The sequence below is a fragment of the Eleutherodactylus coqui genome, chromosome 7 (assembly GCF_035609145.1).
Source record: "Eleutherodactylus coqui strain aEleCoq1 chromosome 7, aEleCoq1.hap1, whole genome shotgun sequence".
NCBI classification, from domain to species: domain Eukaryota; kingdom Metazoa; phylum Chordata; class Amphibia; order Anura; family Eleutherodactylidae; genus Eleutherodactylus; species Eleutherodactylus coqui.
This window is the reverse complement of record NC_089843.1, coordinates 133,250,233-133,273,773: the sequence shown is the minus strand read 5'-3', so window position 1 is coordinate 133,273,773 and position 23,541 is coordinate 133,250,233. Positions and strand designations below refer to the sequence as shown.

At 42.2% G+C, this 23,541-nt stretch overlaps 1 protein-coding gene across 1 annotated transcript in view; it reads right to left on the bottom strand.

Moving 5' to 3' along the window:
- Positions 1-23,541, bottom strand: part of RNF150 (ring finger protein 150) — a 162,396-nt gene that overhangs the window by 30,372 nt on the left and 108,483 nt on the right. The window contains exons 3-5 of the mRNA XM_066573718.1: positions 22,060-22,131; positions 18,353-18,435; positions 1,190-1,286 (exon numbers count right to left, since the gene is read on the bottom strand). Coding sequence (XP_066429815.1) covers positions 1,190-1,286; positions 18,353-18,435; positions 22,060-22,131 — 252 coding nt within the window. The remainder of the gene's footprint in view (positions 1-1,189; positions 1,287-18,352; positions 18,436-22,059; positions 22,132-23,541) is intronic.

Genomic DNA, 23,541 nt, shown 5'->3' with positions numbered 1-23,541 from the left:
CACAGACAATTCTGTAAGGGTGCTTTCTCATCTGTTCTTGGGGTTCCACTTTTCTGCTCCATTCAGGAGCAGGAAAGGGGAATCCGGGCAGCCAAGCGGCTCAGTCTCTGGATGGAACTGAACATCGCCAGACAGACCCTATTGACTATATACCTGGGTCTGTCCTCTTTCCGCTCAGCTGCCCGGCTTATGGACGCAAGAAAAAGAGCAGCATGAAGCGCTTTTTCTTCCGATATTTTGAGCTGGATCGGTGACAGAATCTCCGACCGGAGGATCCGATGCAGATGTGAAACCGGCCTATCGGAGAACAGAGGAAGTACAAAGCATTTACCATATACTGACAGAAGACACTATGTGATGGGCCTTTTTTATTATTATTATTCAAATTATTTTTTATAGAGACATTATACGGTTTTAGGTCTACATATAATCACATGGGGGAGAAGTTACATTTCTCTGTCACCAGAGATATACATAAAAGCGTTCAGGCATTTAACTGTGCTGTAAAATATAGAGGTGACTGTCACTGGCCTGCGGTACTGAGCTACAGCAAAATCTCTACAAATATGAATTATGAAACTACTATGTATTCCTTCGGTGCCCAAGTGATCAATCACATGCTTAGGCCTTGGGGTAAAAGAGACGTGTTATACAATGGAGATGTCTTATTCAGCTTCATTGTGCAACATGGACTGCACTTTGTCCTTTACTGAATGTAAAGGTTATGTCATGCTAACATTTTAAAGCAGTAATCTGACAGGTGGGGTAGATGAAGCAGTAGCAGACCTCTAAAATGTAACATAACACAAGCATCATAGTTAGAGATGAGCGAGCACGCTCGGATAAGGTAGATACTCGAGCGAGCATCGCTCTTCTCGAGTGACTGCATTCTTGTCCGAGCAGGCTTGGGGGGGGCGGCGAGTGGGAGAGTGAGAGAGATCTCTCTCCCCCCGCCCCTCCCGCTACCCCCCCCCCCCCCCCCCCCCAAGCCTGCTCGGACGAGAACTGCCTTGTCCGAGCGTGTTCGCTCATCCCTAACCATAGTATAAACTTTTATAGTTGGCTTTAGATTTGATATTACCATCGGATTAGAAGTATATTATTTATAAACAGCATATAGTGTATATAAATTCTGCATGCGGAACAAACGTGTAGCAACCAATGTGTTCCTTATGTCCTACAGTCTTACCGGTATACCCAGAGCTTTGAGAATGTTCATTTTACACATTGGACACGTGCGGTGATCTAATAACCAGGGGTCCACACATGATTTATGGAACAGATGTCTGAGAAAAGAACAGAAAGTAAAATATGAAGCACTACAGTACAAAATGATGATATCGTATAGACTGTCAACACATGGATACTGTGAGACTGCAAGTGATTCTGTAGAATTTCATGACGGTACATGACAGAACAGCTTATAAGCAGGACCACATATTGTGTCTGCTGTCCATGGTGCTGAATTCTCCATGGGGAGCTACAGATTACATTGTTTTCTCTTAGCAGCTCCTGGATGAACAATGGAGCTAATTACAGAGCTCAGCCCTGCTGTTGTGCTCTGCAACAGCTCCCAGAAGCTCATTTGCATGTGAAGCTGATAAAGTACTAATAGCAATTACTGCCTATTAGTACTTTTTTTGCAAAATGATCGCTGATCTTTCAGTCTTTTGAAAGATTATTATCTGCGTGAGTAGATGGGCCTTTTTTTATATAGGCTCCTAGTAAAACCTGCCTGCCCTGTACAAGACTAGGAAATTCATGGCTTGCAACAAGTAGTTAGCTTACTATAACTGTATAGCATAGTCCATTTTCCTTATCGTTGGCACACTTTAAAGATGCAATCACGGAAAATAAAATCATTGTTGGCTCATTCACTAATCATTCAGTGAATGAGAACGACTTCTCATTTGAAGGAGCCAACGATGTATCTGCCTGTATAATCAGGCTGCCCAAGTGAATGAGTGAATTCTGATATTGGTTGTTTGTTCGCTCATTCAAATGATATATTGTTTCGTGTAAACGGACCCCAAGTTTACTTCAAATACAGGTATTTATGCTAATGCATTATGACATTGATGTGCAGTGTTGGGTCTATTTGCTCTGGTCCCTCTAGCGTTAAGAAAAGCTTTTATCTGTACAAGTCCTATCACGTCATGATGAAAACATGGTGCTGGCAGATTCCTGGTGGTGTCACAAATGAGAGTCAGATAGTGATCATTCCTGCTCTTTAGAAGTATGAATGCCATGGAATACGGGATGCAAACTGCATTATAATAATCATGGCATATGGCGCTGATATCGTCTGACAAGCTGTCTTTAAACAGATAAACATTCACAGAAGTGCTAGGGGAATTCACGGAAATCACAAAAAAGATATTTAAATGGAAGGAAGTCAAAGAAGACCATATGTCCTATCCATGAGCGGAAACTTGAATCAATACATGAATAATCAACTCTAATCCCTTACAATGCATCTAAACTTTTATTTATGCATCTATTTACGTCAACATCCAGGTTTTACTATTAGCTCAATGACTGCTGGAGTCCAGCACCATAATCTGTTCATCAAAGTATTAGTATGAGGTCATTAGACTGGTGCAACAAATACACTCTTTCTAAAAAAAAAAAAAAACAAGCCCCCAGAAAGAGTTGCCATTTTATTGCAAAACTTGGCATGCGGTTACATCTCAGGTAGATATGCAAATGATTAGAGTTGTGACATGATTAGATGAACGGTCTTGACACCTGGGGCCCTAAAAGTGGTTCCCCCCCATGGCCTATAAAAGGCTTTCAGAGGCTCCTTGTGTGTAGTGACCCCTTCTTCTGCTTGCGTAGAGCTTGTTGAGCACTAGACACCTCTATGGTATAATGGAGATTTCGCCCCATTACCAGAGTCTAAATGGGGGCACGTTATTGGAATGCAGAAGCTGACTAGACTGTTAGGTGTTGGGACCAGTGGATACTTAAGGGCACACACTCAAGGCGACTGGGCTCAGGATGCCCTTGACAGACCATCAGTGGAAAGGAATGTCTGATCATCTGACAAGCATGAGAAGCTTCAACTGTTTCGTTGTCTCCCACCCAGAGAGAGGTAGCACCATCGTTACAGGCCCATATGTCTGTCAGAACCATTTTGAGATGCTTGGGTGAAGGACATTTGGTCTCACTATGTCTTTGACACTCACCCACCATTGCCTCTGTTTGCAGTGGTATCATGAATGACAAAACTGTACTGCTATGCAGTGGAACCGGGTTGTTTTCAGAGACTAAAGCAGGTTTAGTTTGGGCCCTGAGGATGGCCGTATGCTTGTCTGGAGACCTGGGGGTGAGCGCCCCAATCCTGCCTTTGCTGTGGACAACCCACTGCCACCACTGCAGGTGTGATGATCTGGGGACCATTACGAGTGTTGGTCCCCCCTAGTAGTGGTATGAGGGACAATGACAGCTCAGCGATATGTTCAGGACATCCTGCAGCCACATGTGTAGCTTCTCATAGCGGCTTCCAAGAGGCATCTACCAGCAGGATAATGCTCAGCTGCACACAGCAAGGGGGTCACAGGAATGTCTCCACAATATTGTCAAACTTTCTCGGCCTGTCCAGGCACCTGACTTATCATCAATAGAACATGTATGGGGCCATCTTTGACAGCTTCAGAGTTTGCACAATCTAGAGGCTCAGTTACAGCAAATTTAGACTTATATGCAGCAGAATACTATACAGAACTTTTTTGTCTTTATTGCCCGCCCGTATCATATCTTGTATCCAAGCTAGGGGTGGTACCACAGGGTACTAGAGCCTCCATGCCTGCCCATATCACATCTTGTATCCAAGCTAGAGGCAGTACAACAGGGTACTAAAGTTTCCATGCCCGCCTGTATCACATCTTGTATCCAAGCTATAAGTGGTACAACAGGGTACTAGAACCTCCATGCCCTTCCAGTATCACATCTTGTATCTAAGCTACAGGCGGTACAACAATGTACTAGAGCCTCCATGGCCGCCCATATCACTTTTTGCATCCAAGCTAGAGGCAATACAACAGGGTACTAGCATCTCCATGCCCACCTGTATCACATCTTACATCCAAGCTAGAGGTGGTACAACAGGGTACTAGAGGCTCCCTTCAAGTGTTAGTTCTCTGCAATAAGTTATCCATTTGCTATGATATCGTAATCACTTACTTATATCAATGCTACAATCACACAGAGAAAGTTTCATTTGATTGGACAATTCCTTCTAGAAAAAGAGATTTTTTTTGACAATGAGTGTACTATATCAAGTTGCTAAATTGGGTAACCACAAAAGTCAGATGAGGAGCCGCTAGGTAGGCATGAAACTTTTCTGTCTTATCTTTTAACATCACTGGTAACAGAACTCTAAGGCTGGGCTCATACGGGACAGAATTTCTGTGAGGCAAATCCGCCCGCGGCTCCTTATCGCCGGATTAGCCAGCTGTGTGGACGAGATTTTGCAAAAATCTCATCCACACAGGGTGGCCAATCCATCGCAGCAAAGCCACTCTGAGCCGGTGCTGCAGCGCGGAATTGACAGCCGCAGCATGTCAATTCTTTTTTTTTTCCGTTGCGGCCTCTCTCCTCTCTATGGGGAGAGAAGCCGCAACAGAATGCCGGCGGCCGAACCGCTCCAAAACCCGCGGTATACTGCCACGGGTTTTTGAAGCAGCACTTATCCCGCGCAAATTTCGTGGTTTTTTGGTGCGGCCAAACCGTGAGATTTCCATGGGATTTCCGTCCCGTGGGAACCCAACATAATAGCCACATGCTTTTAGATTACTGTTGCAGTACTCTATGAAAACGAAAGGCAGAGGAGACACGGATCATGTTTTTCCTGCTATACTGATCCCAAATTAAAGGTCTTTTTAGACGATTCTCGTTTTAATGAGCGAACAAGCAAGCCATGCATCGTTGGCTCATTCAAAGAAAAGTGTTCAGAATCGTTCAGTCCCTCTATAAGCAAATGAAAGAGACTGAACGATTGCTGTTTAAACCAGTACGCTCGCTCATCTCTAATGATAATCATTCCGTCTTAAAACACGCTAAAGACAGTTATATTTGATATGCCATATGGCTTGGGTATGCAACTTACTGGTAAATGAGAGCCAGCGAGACCACCCTGGAAACCAATTTAAATTCCATTGCGATGTGCAATTCTTAATTAAATCTTACATTAGCTAATAAAATATTATCTCAAATTGAGTATTTAGTTAGCAGATAATAAGAAATGGAAATTGACTCAAACATTAGATGTCTCTTGCAAATAGTTAACACACTGTCTACCTGGTTCTTAAGATCTGATCAGTGCTGTACTAAAGAAGATATAGCACATTATGTGGTAGATGTTCCGACGTTCTTCCCTAGAAGTAATGGCTCTGTAATGAGATATCCAATGGAGCAGACTACAGTTTTCTGCAGGACTCGCATGGGATCCAACAGAAAAAAAATGTGAGTATGAAGTTAGAAGCATACAGAAGTACAGTAGGGCCCCACAGACGTCTATTGAGATATCATGTATGCAGCTCACAACTCAGCCGGTGTTAGTCAAAATCCTCTAGTTTAAAGAAAATGAAAATGTATTGTTCAAAATGCAATAAAAGTATAAAAAAGGTTCATTGAATATATGTAGCATATACAGTATTTATAAGAAACCTGTTGATGACAATCTGGGGAAAAAGCATAGATCACAGTAATATCTGTAAACATGCCATTCTACCGCTGCGGGTGGGCTGTGGATGGCACCCAGGGAGGGGAGGGACTGTTACTTACAGGCTGCAGACTCCCCCGGCACGCGGCCCTCTCTTCCACTGAGAGGCTGCAATTGTGATTGGTCACAACTGCAGTCAGTCAGTGCACTGCTGGGATTCCACTTTTCTGCTCCGTTCGAGAAGCTGGAAAGGGGAATCCCCACGGCCGAATGGGGCTGTCTTTGGATGGAACCGAACAGCATCAGATGGACCCCATTGAGTATATTCGGGTTCGTCTGATTTCTTCCCAGCTGGCCGGCTGTCGGACAGAAGTAAAAGCTCTGCATGCAGCACTTTTTCTTCCTGTATTTTGAGCCGGATCTGTGACCGAACCTCCGAGGATCCAACACAGACGTGAGACCGCCCTTACACCAGCATGGCCAATATCATTGTATACAGGAGATGTATATACTTCTCCCTTTATATAGTGACATCAAACATGTATATAGTGATATAGACCATGCTGGTATAACCTGGGTATCTCCTGTATAATATTACATACTTTACATACAATTAAAAAATGCATCAAAAAACTGCATGCGAATTAAAAAAAAACAAAAAACCACATGCATAGTTTAAATCCACATGCTTTTTTATAGTGTATGTGTAATATGCAGTAATCATATGCTAAGGGGACTAAGGGGCTATAAACAAATTTTCACATAGTCCAGGAAATGCGTCATATTTGGAGACCTTATGCCAAGGGGCTAGCTCATGGATATAAATTGGTTTTGCAGCTGTATGCTGCATGGTTAAGGTATGGGTACGGAAGGAAGGGAGCAGCCCAAGCTGAACTTTTGCACCTGGGCCCCTGAGCCTTTAGTTCCGCCCCTGATACCAAGATATTAAAATTCATGAGTTCCAGGACATGGCGTTTTAGAGAAAGTAATTGGCAAATACGGTAATATTTTTGAACATTTAAATGTGGTCAAGGCTTTTTGCAGGCAATGGCAATAATAGCAATAATAGTGATAATAAAGTAATGCAACGGGGCAGAACATAGAGAACAGCAATCTTGCCAGTTAAATAGTCCATAGGTGTTGTGTCTTTACAAACAAAAGACCCAAAATACAACTAAACTGGGTCTTGACCTTAGATACCAATGCACTAATATTAGTCTCTATTGTGGTTTTAAACCCTGGCAGCTTAATTTGGTATTAAAATGAGCAAAGCAATTAAACTGCTCAAATCAACTCAGAGATGAACTGATGTGTGAAGGATATAAAGACATTTAAATATATTCATACTTTCAGCAGGACTAGAGCAAAAAACCACAAATGACTAAGAAGAGGTGGCCTGGAATCAGTCTGCCAGCTCACAGGAGTCCCAGCTCCTTTTCTTGCAAGCCTATAGGCAGTACAACTGACAGCATGATTAGACCACATGGGGCTTGTTTGTACTCTGTGACCAAGAAGACACATAGGTACCGTGTTTCCCTGAAAATAAGACAGTGTCTTATATTAATTTTTGTTCAAAAAGGTTTAACTTTTTTTACATGTATAGCTGCCTGGACACTATTTAAATTGACTTTTTTAATTAACTGTTAGCAGGGCTTAATTTTGGAGTAGAGCTTATATTTCAAGCATCCTCAAAAAGCCTGAAAAATCATTTTGCATCCTCAAAAATTCTGGAAAATCATGCTATGTCTTATTTTCAGGGTATGTCTTATTTTCAGGGAAACAGGGTATATAGATGAACTTACACACAGAATGGAAGGATGGTTTTCTGTTTTATTATAGATGCATTGGAGTAATAAAAATGATTATGAAAGTGTATGTAACTTTAAAAAAGTTTATAATACTTAATGGCCGCTAGATGGTTTTAGCATTTTAAAAAGCCTCTGATGTTAAAGTGAAGCTCCTAAATAGATCAAGTAACACGAGGTCATGAATCCTTTCACTCTTCTCCCTTGAATTCAAGTTTCCAAGCATCCCTCAGCAATACAGGCACCTAAAACCACAAGCAATAGCATGGCTGCATGTTATTGAGCTGTACAGAAGAAGTTGCCAAAAACAGACTGCTTTGTCTGACCTCATTTTCTACTCTATAGCTATTGGCTGAAACAGGATCTAGCAGACTTCCTGCTCTGTCCACCCCCTGCCTGCTTTCTGCACATATTACTATTGAGAGCTCTCTACTCAGTTTTAGCTGATTCCTACTGCATTTGGATCTGAAAATTGGAATGATCTGAAATGGAGTTTACTCCAAAGGAATTTATATAGCTCCTATTGAACTGAATATAAATATGTATGCAGTATGTACCCTAGCCCCCCCCCTATTGGTTGCAGCAGACAAGAATAAGGATATCCTTTAACTCTGCAGGTGATACAAAAGTATATTTATGAGACTAAATGGCACAGAATTTAGCATCTCAAAATGAAATGATGCTAAAAGATTGAAACTGGCCTTAAGGCAATTTAGGAAAATATATGAAATAGGTTAATCAAAATACTAATGACCCCTGATCACATGAGGGGGATGTCATAACAGGTCCTTCATCAAGAGAGTGAGTTACATGCTCTGCCCCTGATCACATGATGCTGAAGTCTTCACGGGTCCTTCATCTCAGCCACAATTTCACCTCAGTGAGTAGCTGAATCACTGGAGATCTGAGCTCCGCCCCTGGTCATCACAGGTCCTTCAATTTTTCGACCAACTCAAACTGTCATCACAGGTCCTTCAGTAAGTTACATGTAAAGATGAGCGAACACCAAAATGTTCGGGTTCGCGTTATTCGAAACGAACTTCCCGCGATGTTCGGGTGTTCGTTTTGAATAACGAACCCCATTGAAGTCAATGGGCGACCGGAACATTTTTGTATTTCGCCGATGCTCGCTAAGGTTTTCATGTGTGAAAATCTTGGCAATTCAAGAAAATGATGGGAACGACACAGCAAGTTCTCCTCTGCCACAGCTGTAACAGCTGTGGAAGAGAAGAACGATGTTAGCCCATTGAATTCAATGGAGCCGTCAATACAGCCGACTCCACTGAATGCAATGGGCTGCCGGCGATCGCGGGATGAATTGTCGGAAAGGGGTTAAATATATAAGCCCTTTCCTGCAATTCATCCAGAAATGTGTAAAAATAAAAAATATATATATACTCACCTGGTGCCGACAGACGGAGTTCAGCGCGGCAGGCTGCAGTTCTCCTGAACTGCTCTGAACAGCTGTTAGTAGTATTCAGCAGCCGGGGATTTAAAATCCCCGCCTGCTGAATAAGATGCCTCTGAATGGTCACAGCCTGACCAATCAGAGGCCAGCCCTCACTCACACCCATTCATGAATTCATGAATGGGTGAGAGAGGGCTGCCTCTGATTGGCTCAGGGGCAGGAGAGTGCCCCTGAGCCAATCAGAGGCAGCCCTCACTCACCCATTCATGAATTCATGAATGGGTGTGAGTGAGGGCTGGCCTCTGATTGGTCAGGCTGTGACCATTCAGAGGCATCTTATTCAGCAGGCGGGGATTTTAAATCCCCGGCTGCTGAATACTACTAACAGCTGTTCAGAGCAGTTCAGGAGAACTGCAGCCTGCCGCGCTGAACTCCGTCTGTCGGCACCAGGTGAGTATATATATATTTTTTATTTTTACACATTTCTGGATGAATTGCAGGAAAGGGCTTATATATTTAACCCCTTTCCGACAATTCATCCCGCGATCACCGGCAGCCCATTGCATTCAGTGGAGTCGGCTGTATTGACGGCTCCATTGAATTCAATGGGCAAACATCGTTCTTCTCTGTCACAGCTGTTACAGCTGTGGCAGAGAAGAAGGATTTGTCTTCTATATGTTCTCAATGGGGTTGGCGCTGCTGCCGCCGGCCCCATTGAGCGCATATAGAAATGATTTCTCAGGGAAGAAAGTTAAAGTAACCCGAACATCCGAACATCGTGTGGTGTTCGTTACGAATAACGAACATCCCGAACACCCTAATATTCGCCCGAGCATCAAGCTCGGACGAGTACGTTCGCTCATCTCTAGTTACATGTGATGATGTCATTCACTATTATTATAAAGTAAATAAATCTTATTTGTATAGCACCAACTTAGCGCTTTTAGGTAATTTATTTATTACCCCCACCAAACTGCGTACTCATTTTACTGACCTCGGAAGGATGTAAGGCTGAGTCAACCTTGAGCCGGCTACCTGAACCATGCAGGGATTGAACCTGCAACCTTCAGGTCGTGAGCGGGACCTTATGTGGCGCATTGTGCCACCAGAAACACTGCTACTATAAATAATACTAATAACTAGTACTATATTATAACGGCCAGATCCAGACTTTTGTTGTTTGGCGTTGCATAAAGGGTCCAGCTTGCAAAAATGGTGCAAAAAATTTTTTTCATAGAAATTGAATTTTTTCTCCAATCACTGCAAGTAATGAGCATAGCCTAAATCTACAGAATGGGCCGCTTATATACAAGTCTGCAGAAATTAGTTATGTAGGATGACAATGTAGATTCTTAAACCCCCTGCAGTTTAGGATGAACTGTGTTTGTTCTGTAGGAAAAGGACAATATAGTTTTGGCTGAACAGACCTTGTTTGCTTTTAAATAGCTGTAACTACAGTTCTAGCAGAGGTACTGACATTAGAGATGAGCGAGCATGCTTGTCCGAGCTTGATGCTCGTTTGAGTAGTAGCATGCTCGATGGTGCTCGTTACTCGAGCGAACACCATGCCGTGTTCAAGAACATTTTTTGGCCCCTCCTCGCTTTACCACTTCCTGCTGTGATGTGCCAGCGTGTGCATGTCTACAACAGAGAGAGAGAAAAAAAACACTTGGCACACGGCGGGTCCATTGCAAAAATGCTCAATGCTCCCATTGACTTCAATGGGGTTTGTTACTCAAATAGAGCTCTTGAATATTACCAAAAGCTGGGCTCGAATAACGAGGACCTGAGCATTTTGGTGCTCGCTCATCTCTAACTGACATGCTTTTGATGTTACTTTAAAGGTCCTTTTTTCATGGGACTATTATCATTCAGAATCGCTCACGTTCCCGCTCTTCTGTGTAAATGTATGCAGCGACCAAATAAAAATGTAAAAAAATCTTTCTACTGACACAAGGTTTTAAATATTGAAAAAAATAAAAAAAGAACAGATAGCCCTACACACAGTTCTGTGCCAAACAGATTTACATCAGACAGAATTTCAAGATCTACAGTAAAAAAGTGATATTTTCAGGAGGGTTTTCCCAATTTTAACGTGACTGTTGGGGGATTAAAAGGGCTGTACTGAAAACAACTTTTATGACCTATCCACAGGGTAGGATCTTGAGAACGGGGTTTCCGTATCTCCTCTTCTGTTACTGCGGACTCGTTGCACTCCCTACAGTTAACTCAGTCTGAATGGAGCATCTTTGCGCATGTGCTGCACTGCTCCACTCATTTCTGTAGGGGCTGACAGAAATGCTAAGTGCAAGTGCTCAGCTATCCCTGGCAGTCCCACTGACAATAAATGGAGTGGCTCAGTGCATGCGCAACCGCTGCTCCATTCAATCTCCTCCTAACCGCGGCGGGTACAATGAGCCCACAGTAAGAAGGATGGGGGCATAAGACCCCCATTCTTGGGATCGGCAGGGGTCTCAGAGATGAGGTTGCCACCAATCAGACTTTTATCACCCATCCTGTGATAGGTCATAAAAGTTGTTCTTTAATTCCTATTTACTAACAATAAACATTTAGCTACTACTTTAGATTTATCTCTGGGTCAGAACAATCATGCAAGTGTCATGGGGTCTATTTGTTTGATACAACTACTGGGCATCAACATTTCAGTTTTGAAAAATACTCATCATTTCTACAACCTGAATGGTAATACATAGTCAGCAAAGGCTTTCCTTTATAATGACATATTCTAAAAGGAAGTAAAAAGTCCTATAACGCTGTGGACTGTAACCGAGCATTAGCTCTTATCCAAGTATTAACCCTGTTGGTCATCATCAGTCTTTCTAGTGCAAGAATTGTATTTTCTGTCTGCACAGAAGGAACTTACGTAATACAGTATCTCCACACCCACACTGTAAATGTGTCTGCTGTTAGATACAATGCGCTCCCCTTGGAGACGTCTGTTTTTCATTTATACACTATATAGGGCTTTCTCGGACGGGAAGCAGCTGAGCAAATTCCCCGCTTCCAGCACTGACTTCCATGTCCTGGCTTAACATCTCCAGCTTACAAAGCATTGCCAACATTCCAAGCAGCTTCATTGTAATGTCTCATCTCCGAGCCGTCCAATATTTCCACGAGGTGGGGTTCATAGAACTTGTAGGCTTGCAGGATGGCTTTCATTAGACAATGATGTCACAATATAGAGCTAATAACACTATTATATTAGCAGCAGAAGCACAGCCGAGGGCTGACTTTTGTAGAACCTAACAAGATTACATTGTACATGTGTGTTAGACAATAGGTATATTATAATCTGTTGGAAGTGGATCTACAAACTGTACACAAATGCATACTGACCTCCAAGGAATTGCACTGAGTTAAAGAGGTTGGCCAGATGTAAACTATTGATGGCTTATCCTGAGGATAAGCCATCAATGGTGGATCGGAAGGGGTCTGCCACCCAGGATCCCCATTGATCAGCTGGCCAGTGTGCTTGGACACTGAGCTAATTTTTGCAGGAAGCAGACAGCTCTGTTCTGCCTGTAGTGGCCAGGCTTGGTATTACAGGCAACGTTACCATTGAAGTTATACCAAGCCTGGCCACTGCATTGAGAACAGAGCTGTCTGCTTCTTGCAGAAATCAGTTCAACACACCGGCCCAGCAAACAGCTGAACAGTAGGGATTCTTGGCAGTGATCCCTGCCAATCTGCAACTGTTGGCCAATCCTGAGGATTATGCACAAATGTTTACATTTGGACAACACCTATAACCCAATATACCTGCATTCTTGGCAAGGCATGTAGTGGTCAGTGATCAGACAACAATATTGGCTTCCTGTTTCTTACTGGTGATCTAAGTTCAGTTTAGCGGTTTGGCTATAAAACAGACCCTAACATCCAGCAATATTATAGTCGTATTAAAGGGGGGGCTTTCATCTCAACTGACATGTCTGTTTTATTAAATACCTGCATGAAATAACAGTCAGGGAGCATCCTTCTTAGTCTATGTTCACATTCGCATTGGAGGCTCTACTAGGAGTCTCCACTACAGATGCAGCACAAACTACAAGACAAAATTGCGCCGTATGCTGACAGTTTGTCTTGGAATATTCTGGGGGACATGATGGACCCCATTATAGTCAATGGGGTCTGTCAGCAAAATATGTTTCCATCCTAGGACAAATCCATCATTCCATTTTCCTACTTCCATGACGGAGCAAAAAAACAGAAGAACAGCATCACAAGTAAATAATTAAATCACTTTCCTTGCAGCTAAAGGTTAACTTTCATGAAGTTCTAAAAAAAGATGCTTCGGAATTGATATTTGATACATAGGCAATACAAGTATTTACAATAAAGACATGTCAGGCGTGGCGACGGCTCTTCTTTAGATCGACCATAATATCAGCTGTTTCCAGTATAGACTAGAGCAGATTTACAGGGGATCAGGAATAATCTCAAACAAGTTGTAAGCATATGTAGTCTACAGGCTGTTAAAGGGAGCCTCCGATCGGCTATACAGGAGCATGCTTGCAATGGATCCATACTAGAACTGTGTCTAGAAGCTAGTGGCTGTAAGGTCAAAGCTACTGATATTGATTTCCATGTTAACAAGTTTGTCCTTACTGCCTTTCACACATCCCACATAGCTATAGATGCTTTGGGAATCAAAGAAACTCGCACTTAAAAAAAAAAAAAACGAGACTTCTACAAAAAGGAAAGGTGGAGAAATATCTTAAAACTTGGGCCAAGTGGATTTCCTTTAAGAATAAATAACTTCCACCCCTCAGCTAAACTTATTAGCCAAGGTATATACTTCTTTAATACACTGCATTTTCATTTAATTCTGTGAATGGATCAACAAGCAGAGCTTCTATTCCCCTTCGTTCCTGTCCTACCCTTTACTTTCGTTAATTCTGTCTCACTTTTTGTAATTCCATTCATTGATGTTGCAATGCAATTTTACAATTACGATCGTTGTGAGAATTCGGGTGTGCTGTTACACCTGTAGCCCCATTCCCCTATTCTCATTCTGCACCCCCCTCAATATATACACACACACACATATATATACCCTGTTTCCCTGAAAATAAGACATGCCCTGAAAATAAGACATAGCATGATTTTCCAGAATTTTTGAGGATGCAAAATGATTTTTTAGGCTTTTTGAGGATGCTTGAAATATAAGCCCTACTCCAAAATTAAGCCCTGCTAACAGTTAATTAAAAAAGTCAATTTAAATAGTGTCCAGGCAGCTATACATGTAAAAAAGTTAAACCTTTTTGAACAAAAATTAATATAAGACACTGTCTTATTTTCAGGGGAAATTATATATATATATATATATATATATATATATATATATATATATATATATAGATGTTTTCATTCACAAGACATTAGTAAAATGGTTATCTTAATATTAATAAGGGACTAACTTCAACTCTACATTCTTGTTGTGCCACAGTGGAATTTTTACGACTTTCATTTTTTATGTAACCCATATTTTTAGAGCAGTTTGCAGTGAAATTAAATCACTTTTAAGCCTGATACATTTGCTGTGCTACAAAATGAGGCCCTGAAATGCTGGCAGTATTTTTAGCTAGGAGTGGATACAGACAAACACATAATTCATTCAGCTACTTCCCTTCTAAGCCAGCCCCGCATAGCTTGGAAATGAAAAGCAGACTTATCTAAAGGGAGCTCAGTGTAACCAGCAACAGACACATTTACAGTCTGGGTGTGGAGACATTGTAAACTTCAGCACTCCACCAATACGCTTTCATTGGGATGGTTGGATACAATTAGTTACTGTATTTACTAACGCTGCACTTAGTGGCAACTCTAGAATAAACAAGAGGAGTCAGCTGTCTGCTCGATGCTGAAGTGTGTTACAAAGTAATGTTAAATGATGCGGATATTAATATGATAATAAACATCTTGGATTTTGCACATTTTGCCATGAAAATATTGAAATCTTTTTCCTTGTGGCTTAAGGTTCATTTCCGTGAAGCAAATGCCAATAAGTTTCCGGGGTATACAGTAACATTCGCTATGTGATACAAAACATATTTCCCATACAGATGCCAGGTTCTATGTTCTGATCAGAGCGATACCGGGGACTACAGTGGGTTTTATTTGCATCATAGCATTAAATGCAAACCAGCCTAAGGGCCCTTTTTACGCAAAAATGATTGTTGTTCAAAAAATAGTCGGATTGGGCAAATTTGAACGATAATCGTTCAGTGTAAATATGGCCATTGGATGACAAACAGGAATTCGTTTCCTTCTTGTTTGTCGTTCATTTTATGCAGACATAAAAATGATTGTTCGCTCGTTTACACGTAGTTGTATGTAAACAGTGATCGTCTAGGAGGAGCTCACACGGGCGTATGATTACGGCGCATTACGCTGTACGCCCGTGTCCATAATGCTGTAACTCGCAGGCAAACAATTAAGTTGCTTTACGCAGTTCCACTTACATTAGCATGTGGGAATTGCGTAATACACAAAAAAAGAACACAGCATGTTGTATTTTGCCGTGTATATATGTCCGATAGAGCCCATTGTTCTCTATGAGGAAATATATATGCGTGCCCATACGCAATTACATTAATAGAAACAAAAATAAAACAGGTGGACTATACATGACCACGTGTGTGAGATACGCTGTCATGCGCAGTACAATTTCGCCGCCATACGCGGGTCAAGGCCTCCATACGCGCACTCCGAATGGAGCCTAAGCGAGTCTTCTAACGAGCGTTCCTGAGCAGCGAAGAATCCTTTTCTGCTTTACCGGCCCTGTTCACATTGGTGCGGGGGACACCTGCACCATGTTTGAACAGGTGGGGCATTCTTATGAGTAGGTGGGCCAGCCTAATTAGTTCTTGGTGTTGTCGATTAACACCGCGAAACTGTGCCGTTGGAACAACGGCGCATGTGCACACACAATAGACTTCTATGGAGCTTTGGGTGTGCAAATTCAGGTAAAAATAGAACATGCTGTGTAATTTTGCCAGCGGCGAAAATTTACGCAAAAAATCGGCCAACGTGAGTAAACCCATTGAAACCTATAGGTTTTAATGGCTGCAGTTTCTGCGGCCGATTTTCTGCGCTGAAAAACGTGCGCAATTTCACCCGTGTGAAGGAGGTATAACTGAGGTTCCTTTCCTAGTACTCTATATATACCCAGATGAACTGATAAAGCTAATGGTGCTTTTAGACAAGCCGATTTGTGTTTGAAGGAGTGACGTCACCACTAACTCGTTGGCACTCGTGCAGCCTGTTTAGACAGGTAATTGCATCATCGGCTTGTTCAAATGAGAATCGTTCAGTCCCTGTATAAGCAGATTATTGCTCAGCCCTGTATAAGTGAATGAGCCAACAATGATTTTTATGCCTGCATAAAATGAACAATGGACGAAAAGTGAACAATTCTTCTTCGTCGTTCAGTCATTGGCTGCGTTTAAACCAAAAGGTTATCATTCACTTTCGCTTGTTTGAACAATTTTTTGTATAATAATCATTACATCTAAAAGCACCTTAACAGGTTGAATATATCTGGCACTACAGTCAGTGGGTGACTATACTGCCACTCCTTGCCCATAGGATTACCCCTGACCCCTACTGGGAGGCTACCTATCGCTCTCAGATTTTACATGTATTCCCTCTATAGGAGAAAAGCATCAAATCAATGGGGGTCCAACAGCTGGGAAACGGGGATCCGGTATTTCCCTCTGCACGATTGGAGAGATGGCCAAGCATACATGCCGCTGCTCTATTCATATCTGTGGAACTGTCAAAGAGAAGCTGAGTTCAGCACTTGGCTAATTCTGGCAGTCCCACAGATATGAGTGGAGCGTAGCACATATGCCCAATTGCTGGTCTATTCATACAAAAGGACAAGGAACCCTGTTGTCAAGATTGATAGCAGTTTTAGACATTGGACCCCCCCACCGATTATCCCCTATTCTGTGCAAAGGGAAGAAGTTTAAATAGTCAATCGTTACTATTAAGAAGAGTGCAGCTAAACTTAAATTCACACAAAATGTTTTTCTTTCAGTCCCACCAAATCTATAGACAGATGTATGCCTATATGGGTATATACTGTACTTTTGCCATAGATCACCCTTAATAAAAAATAAAAATACCATACTGTACTGTATTGTAAACTGCACAATGCCAGAAGTGTACTGAAAAGTCATTGTTTACATCTGCAAGATCCGTTGCACAACATCAATGTCAGTGACCATTGACTTAACGTAGTATGTAAAGGCCCATTTACATGCAACAATTAGCACTCACAATGCGGTCAAACGACTGCAAATGAGCAATAATCGTCACTTGTAAACGCGGCCATCGTGCACTTTTTGGCTGAAGGATAATTTAAGGTAAGCTTAAAATCCATCCTTCAGCCGCAGAGAGATGACACAGTCCACAGGCTCTGTGCTCTCAGTAGGTTCCGGGAGATTATATTGTATTCTGCCGACAGCCTGTGCTAGAGCAATGCAGCTGTGTATAGAGCCTAGCCCACATGCTGGGCTCTGCAAACAGCTCCGAAAGGCCATTTTCCCGCAAATTAAGCTGATAAAGTGTTAATGGACATTACTGTCCATTAACACTCTATGCAAAAAGATGGCTAAAATTTCAATCTTTCAATTGTTTGAAAGATTGTTTTTGCATGTAAATGGGCCGTAAGGCTGAAAAAAGACAAATGTCCATCCATTCAGCCTATTACCCCCCCAATGTTGATCCAGAGAAAGGCAAAAAAAACAATGAGGTAGAAGACAATTTTCCTCATTTAGGGAAAAAATTCCTTCCTGATTCCAATCAGGCAATCGGAATAATCCCTGGATCAACAACCCTTTAATTTTTTTCTACTGTGTTGGTGGGAAAGTATTGCTGAAGAATCTGTAATGAAGGCTCCTAGCAAAGCATCTGATACAGAGGGGAATACAGTCTAAACATTTCAACGCGGTTATAGCTTCAGGATCCGATGCATGCTGACAACATTTAAGCCAAAAAGACACACTTTTACTTTAGAATCCATTAGCAAATTAAAATTTATGGAAACTCTGGCGTTTCTGGAGATTTTCAACATGCCAACAGCACAATGCAGTGGTGTGATTTCAGCCTTAGCAGCATTGAACCGGTTGACAGAATTTAGAGTTCTATTGATTACCTTAACTAGTAAAACCAATTCAACATACGGATAACAGAGTGCGATTGCCGGGCTCAGGCTAAGATTAAAGACTTATTTCGTCTGCACAAAGTTAATATTAGTATTGTCAATCCCCTTTCTTTTAAGTGTTAATTGGCATCCAATACAGTTGGCTGTAGTTAGAAAAGAAATCTGCAATCTCATTTCACTATTTACAAAGTCTGCACTGTTTCAACTCATAAAATATGTCAGAGCTTGGCATGCTTTCCAGCGCACATGCTGATATAAGCCGTGCCAGCAATGTATCAACTCACCGGCATGGCAAGATTCGGACAACATCATTAGGTTTATATCCTTCAATACATACAGCGCAGTTATCAAAGTCTGGCTCCGTCTCCTGCAAGACAGCAACAATTAGAAGGGTTTGTTAAATGAGCTCTTCATTTCGGCTTATCCATATGGAGAGGTGGAGGAACGGATGCCTGTCTCTCCCGTAAAAGAACAATAAGTAAATAACTACAAAGCTATAGCCAGAATATCAGATACTTGCTGAAAACCAAACTTTATAGATTCTACAGATCAATTTAATGAAAAAACAAACAAACAACCCCCCCCCCCCCAGAAAATGGTAATTTTGTGTGCTAAAATGTTCAGATTGTAAATTCTTATGGGTAATGTCCTCTGTGGTTTTCGCTCATTGTTTATCGATGTTCATTCATTTTCATTGCTTAGACTTTATACGTCTTCCGCCTTTTTTAAAGCGCTGTAGAATATGTTGGTATTGCTATATAAACAATGACATTTTTAGGCTGTTGTTACTATTATTATTGCTACTACACTGTTACTTATATGTGATGTATGTATTGTTTTCTGCAGCAGTTAGGCTGCTTTCACATCTGTGGCCGGGGTTCAGTTTTCCTGTTCCGTTCGGGGAGCATGAGAGTGGAATCCCCGCGGGCCAACAGCTCCGTCTTATGATAGAACCATACAACGCCGACAGCAAAGCTCTCCAAGTGATTTCAATGGGGCCGCCATTGAAAGCAATAGGATGCCGACACCCCCGCAGTGATTTTTGGGGAAGGGTTTTAAATATAAGTCATTCCCTGAAAATCAATCCTAGTTCTAGTAAAAAAAAAAAAAAGTACATACTTACCTCTCCGCCACTGTCGGGGCTCAGGCGCATCTAGCCACTTGGCTCCCGTCACTGTAATGAAGTTCTTTCAGCAGGTGGGGATTTAAAATCAATTAATTCAATTAATGGCCGAGCGCTGCCTGTGATTGGCTGAGCGCTGTGACCAATCACTGGCAGCACTCAGCTGTCATTCATTGAATGGCTGAGCGCTGCTTGTGATTGGCTGAGCGCTCAGCCAATCAGACGCAGTCCTTTCAGCAGGCGGGGATTTTAAATCCCCGCCTGCTAAAAGAACTTCAATACAGTGATGGGACCCAAGCAGCTAGACAGACACGCCTGAGCCCCGGAAGTGGCAGAGAGGCAAGTATGTATTTTTTTTATTTTTTACACCAGATAGGAATGATTTTCAGGGAAGGGCTTATATTTAAAGCCCTTCCCTGAAAATCACTGCAGGGGTTGCCGGCAGACCATTGCTTCCAATGGGGCTGCCGGCAGCAGCTGTGGCCCTGTTGAAAGCAATGCTGCACGGACCTGCATTCACACGTGTTTGTGCACATATGTGGGGGCGCCGGTTTTGTGCGCACCTATGTACGCACCAGCACACGCTCATCTGAATGCACCCTTAAAAAGGAAAGCCACTGCATAATCTGAGGGTCTGATACTGGGACATGTACCTTCAATGGTACTAAATTTGGCCATACACATGAGAGCTGTTGGTCAATGACAAGAAGAGGAATGAGTAGAGGTAACATGCTTAATATACTTATTTATGACCATCCTATAATCCAGATTATTTAACAATCCAACACCTGTCAGGTCCCACTAATGACAAGTTAAAGAGGTTGTACAACAATTGCAAGTTTTCCCCTATCTACCGATCCCGAAGAACGGGGGTCCCCTATGTCCCCTGTTCTCCTCACTGCTGGGTTACTGCACCCCCTCCCCCGCAGTGAAGAGAAAACTCTGTAGAGCTATAGTTGTGCAAGCGCACTAGTGATCCATTAACTTGCAATGGGATTGCGGAGACCCGCTCGTTTTTTTCCACCAGCCCCATTGAAATTAATGGAGTGCTGATGCGTATGCTTGGCCAGTGCTGCATTCATAGTGACATCAATGCGCAGGAAGAAGCATCCCCGACAGTCATAGACAGAGCAAGACATAGAAGTCCCGTTCTAGAGATTGGCAGGGGTCTCAGCTTTGAGCCCCACATCGATCAGAAAGTTGTCCCTCATTCTGTGGATAGGGCAGAACTTGCAATTGTGGTTCAACCCCTTTAAGTTAATTTTGCTTCATAACAAGACGGATTTGTCATTCTGCAACAGGGTGACAATGAAAGCTGAAATCGGGAATATATAATCTATTACCAGTTGTTAATAAATTCCTATTTAATGGGACCTTTTTTTGGATAGAATTGCTATGTCAGTGGCATGGTATATCAGCCACAAACTGGTGATTTCACACTAGTGAACAGTGGGGGTCGCACCACGGAGACCACGCCAATCCCAATAACCTCTCCTCATCACTGTATGCTCACTGCATCCCCTGTGGTGACGTGGAGATTGAATGGACCAGTAAAGCCTGTTCGGTGCCGCTCCATTCATAGGGCTGATAGAAATAGCAGAATACAAGCGCTCTCCTATATTCAGCAGTCCCATTGAAGAAGAATGGATCAGTACTGTGCCTGCTCAACTGCCACTCCATTCAATCCCAATGTGACTATGGGGAATGCAGTGAGGAGGAGAGGGGGACACAGGACTCACATCCTTAGCATTGGTGTGGGCCTCCCCACGATCAGACTTTTAGAACCTATTTCGTGAACGCAGCATTTCTGCATCCAAAACAGAGTCAAAATCCATACTGCTGCTGTGGATTTTGACCCTAAATCATCTGCGGATTCTTTCGCCATCAGTGCAGCCCTGGACCCGGTACCCAGCAGCTTCTAGTGAGGGTAGCACCATACCGGCAGTTGATTCCAGGTCAGAATCCTCACGAATAGTGCAGATTTTAACTCTGTTTTGGATGCAGAAATGGTTCAGAATTCTTTTTCCTCTACATGTGAACCGGATTTGCTTTAATCCCACTCACTTTAATAGTAAATGTTTCCACAAGATTCCCCAACATGTGAACACACCCTATGGCCTTAAACACATTGCCGTAAGCAACTACGCTCGGCCGTACAGAGCATAGCTGTGCCTGAATGAGGGAGATTTCTTCTCCCTTGCCGAAAGTTCAAACTCCACATGAGAGCGCAGGAGTTTGGAAAAAGAGGCGGGAAGATAGTGGCTGCCCGATCTTCCTTGCACAATGTATTCATTACATAGGGAACATAGGGGAGGTCCAGAAATCCCAAAGGTAAAAACAAAAAAACTGAACTCAAATTGAAATATGTGAATTTGTTTTGCCCCCTTATACAGGAGAAAATCCCGTCCCTGTGTTTAAACCTTAGAATGCATTTGACTTAGAAATCCTATGGGCAAGTTGCCTATGGTTGCTAACAATGAAACGTGCTCTAAGTGAAAACATTATTCCTATTAACCCTTTCCAATCCACTGTCTGAAGTCTGACGACATTCTGATTGAAGGCTGTGCAGCTCTGATGTCGGAAGACGTCCGGCAGGGTATTCTTACTGTATATTACTGGCCACTCTGTTGTCAGAGGCCTCTCCAGCATGTCCCATACCGCAGTACTGGCTCTAGCCAGCAGATGGTGCTATTGTATAATGGCAGAAAGAGAAAACCTTCTAGGAAACTGTGAAACCAAAATTGGATTGCAAAGGGTTAAAAGCCTAGCAACTCTAAGTAGATCGCTGCTATCATAAATGCCGCTTTATGCAGGTTTATTCATATACATTTGCATGTCATGTGACACATAGAGGGGCAGAGAATTTACCTTATCTCCTTTTTTGATGGTTCTGACTTGTAATTTGCTGATGGCTTTTTTTGCAGCATCCCCAAGCCGCCTCTGAAAAATGCATAGAAAATAGCACACATTAGTTAGTTAAAACCAAACGCTGATGTGAAGCCACCTTACATAAACACGATTGTATTGGTCTGTCTGTTTATACCAAAGCATGATGTACTAAACCAATTCAATCCTGCATTAAGGAAAATCCGAAAGAACGGCAACTTCACTATGATACCCTCTACCCCACCATTTCCTGCAGCATATATAGATATTATCCCCAGGGTGAGCCACAATTTGCAATATCATTTCTGGAGGTTACCTCTGCCACGGCAGTCGCTGGATGCGCTGGAAGCAGATTGGAATGGACATACCTAAAGATTCGAGTTGACAGTTCATTGACGCAGGGTCTGCTGAGTAACGATATGTGAGCTAAGTGACTAAGCAAGAAGATGGAAATTTGCTTTTTCAGTCACTAATGGTGTCTGTCACAAAAAACAGAATGTGTATACAAATATCTATGTTACAGGAGATAGCCTAATAAATAAAAGAAAAGCTTGGAAAATATGAAGAATGCCTATCAAGAACGAAAGCATACATTACCCATTGAAAAAAAGGTTCTTGCATCTCAGCAAAATAAAGCTATCTTGGTTATCAGGCTAGCCTGTACATTTATATGTAGATCATATAACGTTTGGACTATATGGATTCAATCATTATGAGAACAACATCCAATATTGCTATGTGTAGATCTGTACAGCTATTATTACTATATTACAGATGCAAGCTAATATGTAATACGAAAGGTAATAGTGAGAAAGTATATAAGTGGCTAGTGCCTACTATGTGTCCATCCATTTGTGGGTCAGGAAGGGTATTGTTTTTCCTTAAGGAGAGCACCTAGAAGGTGAGTGAGGAGACTTACAAGGCCACCCATGCTCCTCTGGGTAATATGCAAATGAGGAAGTTGAAACAATACCTCTACAGCGCTACCTATTGGAAGGCAGCATTCCTGTAAGTCAGTGTTTATATAGTCTAACATTGACTTGCAGGAATGCTGCCTTACAATAGTTGGTGCTGCAGAGGTATTATTCCATCTTCCTAATGCTATAGCCAGTCATGTGTTCTGGTTCTTTATCACTTCAGGACAGGAAACGTGAGGTGTTCTGTACCTCTGGATACAATGAAGTTTACAATTAAGGAAGACCACATAATGAGAAACAACAAGAATAGCCAGTCCATTATGTACAATGGCCTAAGAATAATGGCAAACAGCAGGCTCCTTCCTCATCTGTAGACATATTTCTAAAACAGCCAACACGTCAAGGTGCTAAAAGACAAGACTGGGAACATTGTGTTCAGATGCAGAATCTTTCCAGCGGTGACGGGAAGTAATCAAAACAGTCTTATTAATAGTCCTCAGCATGCAAACCCTACAAGAATAAGACCAAACAGCAAATTGTGTCAAAA